Raw genomic sequence first — 2,812 nt, 5'->3', positions numbered from 1 at the left:
TTGTCTCTTTTGGGTCTGTCTGAGCGGGAGGACAGCTCTTCCCACTCCTGAACGTGCGTGCCGTGCCCTGCTGGTGCAGACACTCTGGGTGTGCCCCGGTGCCCACTGAGGAGGGCTGAGACCCTGCAGGTCTCTTTTTGGGGGCTCCAGGACTGCGGGAGGCTGCAGAGCCCGTCTGTGGTGCGGGCTCTGCCTCCCTCACCCTCGCTTTTCCCCGGGGAGCGGGTTCCAGAGGCCACAGTGCCCGGGCACAGCTGGGGCTGGCCAGTGCCACAGCCCGGCTGGCCACTCGCCTGGCTGGCCCCGGCAGCGCTGCCCTGGCCCCAGCACAGCCCGGGAGCAGCCAGGCGAGCGGCCAGCTGCCAGCCCACAGCTGGGGTTGGTGGGCAGCACCGCCCTGCGACGCCCGTGCCACCAGCTCTGACACCCGTGCCACCAGCTCTGACACCCGTGCCACCAGCTGTGTGCCTGTGCCACCAGCTGTGCACCCGTGCCACCAGCTGTGCACCCGTGCCACCAGCTCTGACACCCATGCCACCAGCTGTGTGTGCCTGTGCCACCAGCTCTGACACCCATGTCACCAGCTCTGACACCCGTGCCACCAGCTGCAACACCCGTGTCACCAGCTGTGCGCCTGTGTCACCCACCCCTGCACGCTGACGTCTCTGAGGTTTCTGTGTCTGTACAGCTGGACACGTGCACGCTCTGGTGTCCAGCATCGCAGCCAAACGCCTCAGGGTCCCAAATTCCATGGGCACCACCTCTCCAGGTGCTGGAAGGTGTGTGTTTGGGGGAAGCTGGGAGGGGTGGTATTTACAACCTACAATGAGAAGTGCTATGCTTGAGGACTGTTGTGGGTTGTCTGCCACAGGCCAAGTTGAAAGCTTTACAAAACCAGCAAAATAAACACAGTTCGCAGAAGATAGCTGCATTAGATGTCTTTTCATTTAGTTTCTGAGCTATCCCACTCATCCTGAGGCAGACATTACATCTCAGACCTGCTCTATTTTGTGATACATACCATTACAGTCAAGGACTGCAGTGAATATTTACATATTGTAAAGATCCCCTTTGCTCTCCTGTTTAAGATTCAGTAGCTGCTGAATCTGCTCAGACTGTGATCTGCTCGTACGGCCTCCTCCGCAGCAGATTTGTCTCTTTGGTCCCCTTAGGGAAGGCAGATCCCGGTGGTACTAAGTGAGTTTGTCCATAAGAAATCATTCCAGAAACTGTGTTTATGACAGTGAGCTCTGGAACTGGGGGACGGGGGCTCACATTCAGCGGAGGCAGGAAGCCTGGCCTCGTCTGATCCAACACTAGGGCTCCTGAGCCCTCTTCCTCTAGAGGAGCCTGATTTCTGCCTCTTGGAGAAACAGGAGACATCTCCAGAACTCTTCTTGGACTTGGTAACAAAGTCTGGTATGTGGGAAGAATCTCTTTATTTCCTTTTGGTGACTTACTACCTTTGGTATCAGCAGCAGGAACTAGAGTGTTAGTTAACTGAGAACTGGAGATGTTGTAATTTGGTTCTCCACTTCCTTTCTTGATAATACTACCAAGGTTTGAAAGTAAGCTGATTTGTCCCAAACTGGCATCCATGCCCATGGGAATCTCACTGGGGTTATGTTTCTCTTCAGCAAGAGGAGTCTGATAGTTTACTGCATCGCGCAATTCTTTCCTTGACATGGTTTGATCAGGGGTTTTCAGCACCTGAGCAGCGTCCTTCCTGTCTCTGCTTTTGTGACCGGTGACACTCTTGCACAAGTCGAGGCCAGTGACTTTACAGGAGAGCTCTTCCATGGGACTGATGCACTGAAATTCTTGTGGAGAAGCAATTTTCCTCTGCTGAAACACTGCTGGACAGCACTTCAGCCACGGGTCGCACTGCAGCACCTGCGTCAGCTTGAACCGTGCTGGTGTGGAGCTGGATTTGGTCATTAGAGGCACTCGTTCAGACGAGTTGTCCCCCTGTTGCCCACCATACAGCTCTTTAAAGCTGAAGGGGTCTTCTGGCCCCTCGTTTGGCTCTATTTCTGACGGTGAGGCGCAATCAGCCGGCGAGGTGCATTCCTCCAGGTCTGGAGGAGGCACGTTCAGGTACTGCTTGGTTTTCTGCCTGCCTGAGGCGGACCTGTCGGTGGTGATGATGATGACTTCTTTGCCCCGCGCCTTGCAGGCCTCGAGCAGCAGCTCCAGGGTGTCTCTGTCGGCAGCGTTGATGGCGTACACCAGCGCGGAGCGGTTGGAGTGGTCGGCCAGGCTGGGGTCGGCGCCGCTGGTCAGCAGCAGGGACACGACCTCGGCGCCGGCCTTCTCCAGGCAGGCGTGCATCAGCGCCGTCTTCCCCGACGTGTCCTGGATGTTGGGGTCGGCCTTGTTGTCCAGCAGGTACTTGACCATCCTGGCCTTGCTGGCGCTCTGCAGGTCGGCGTGCTGGGTCATGCAGGCCACCATCAGCGGGGTCTGGCCGCGGCTGTTGCTCTCGTTGACGTAGGCCCCGCCGTCGAGCAGCAGCCGCGTCAGGCGCAGCCGCCGCTGGTACACGGCCTTGAGCAGCGAGTATCCCTCGGGCGGCACGTCCACGGCCTCCATCGCCCTGCTCTGCCCTGCTCTGCCCAGCCCGGCTGCCCGGGCAGCCGCGCCGAGGGAGGGGGAAACGGGAAAGAACAATGAAACGGGGCTGGATCTGCCAACAGCTCCTGCGAACTTTGCTGAAAAAAATACAAAGGAAGAAAAGAAGGAAGGTTTTCCCGCCCTTTAGACTTACAACAAATATGTTAAAAACTTTAAAAAAACCCTTCCATATAATTAT

The 2,812-nt window shown here is 57.0% G+C and overlaps 1 protein-coding gene across 1 annotated transcript; it reads right to left on the bottom strand.

Annotated features, from left to right (window-relative positions):
- Nucleotides 1–1,100: 1,100 nt before the first annotated feature.
- Nucleotides 1,101–2,592, bottom strand: ANKRD34B (ankyrin repeat domain 34B). The gene has a single exon (XM_031507306.2). It carries the CDS (start codon nt 2,590–2,592, stop codon nt 1,111–1,113), a length of 1,482 nt encoding a protein of 493 aa, XP_031363166.2. The 3' UTR covers nt 1,101–1,110.
- Nucleotides 2,593–2,812: the final 220 nt, after the last annotated feature.

This window comes from Lonchura striata, chromosome Z, assembly GCF_046129695.1.
Source record: "Lonchura striata isolate bLonStr1 chromosome Z, bLonStr1.mat, whole genome shotgun sequence".
Classification (NCBI taxonomy): domain Eukaryota; kingdom Metazoa; phylum Chordata; class Aves; order Passeriformes; family Estrildidae; genus Lonchura; species Lonchura striata.
Note: the sequence above shows the minus strand (reverse complement) of the source record. Positions and strands in the feature narration are given on the sequence as shown.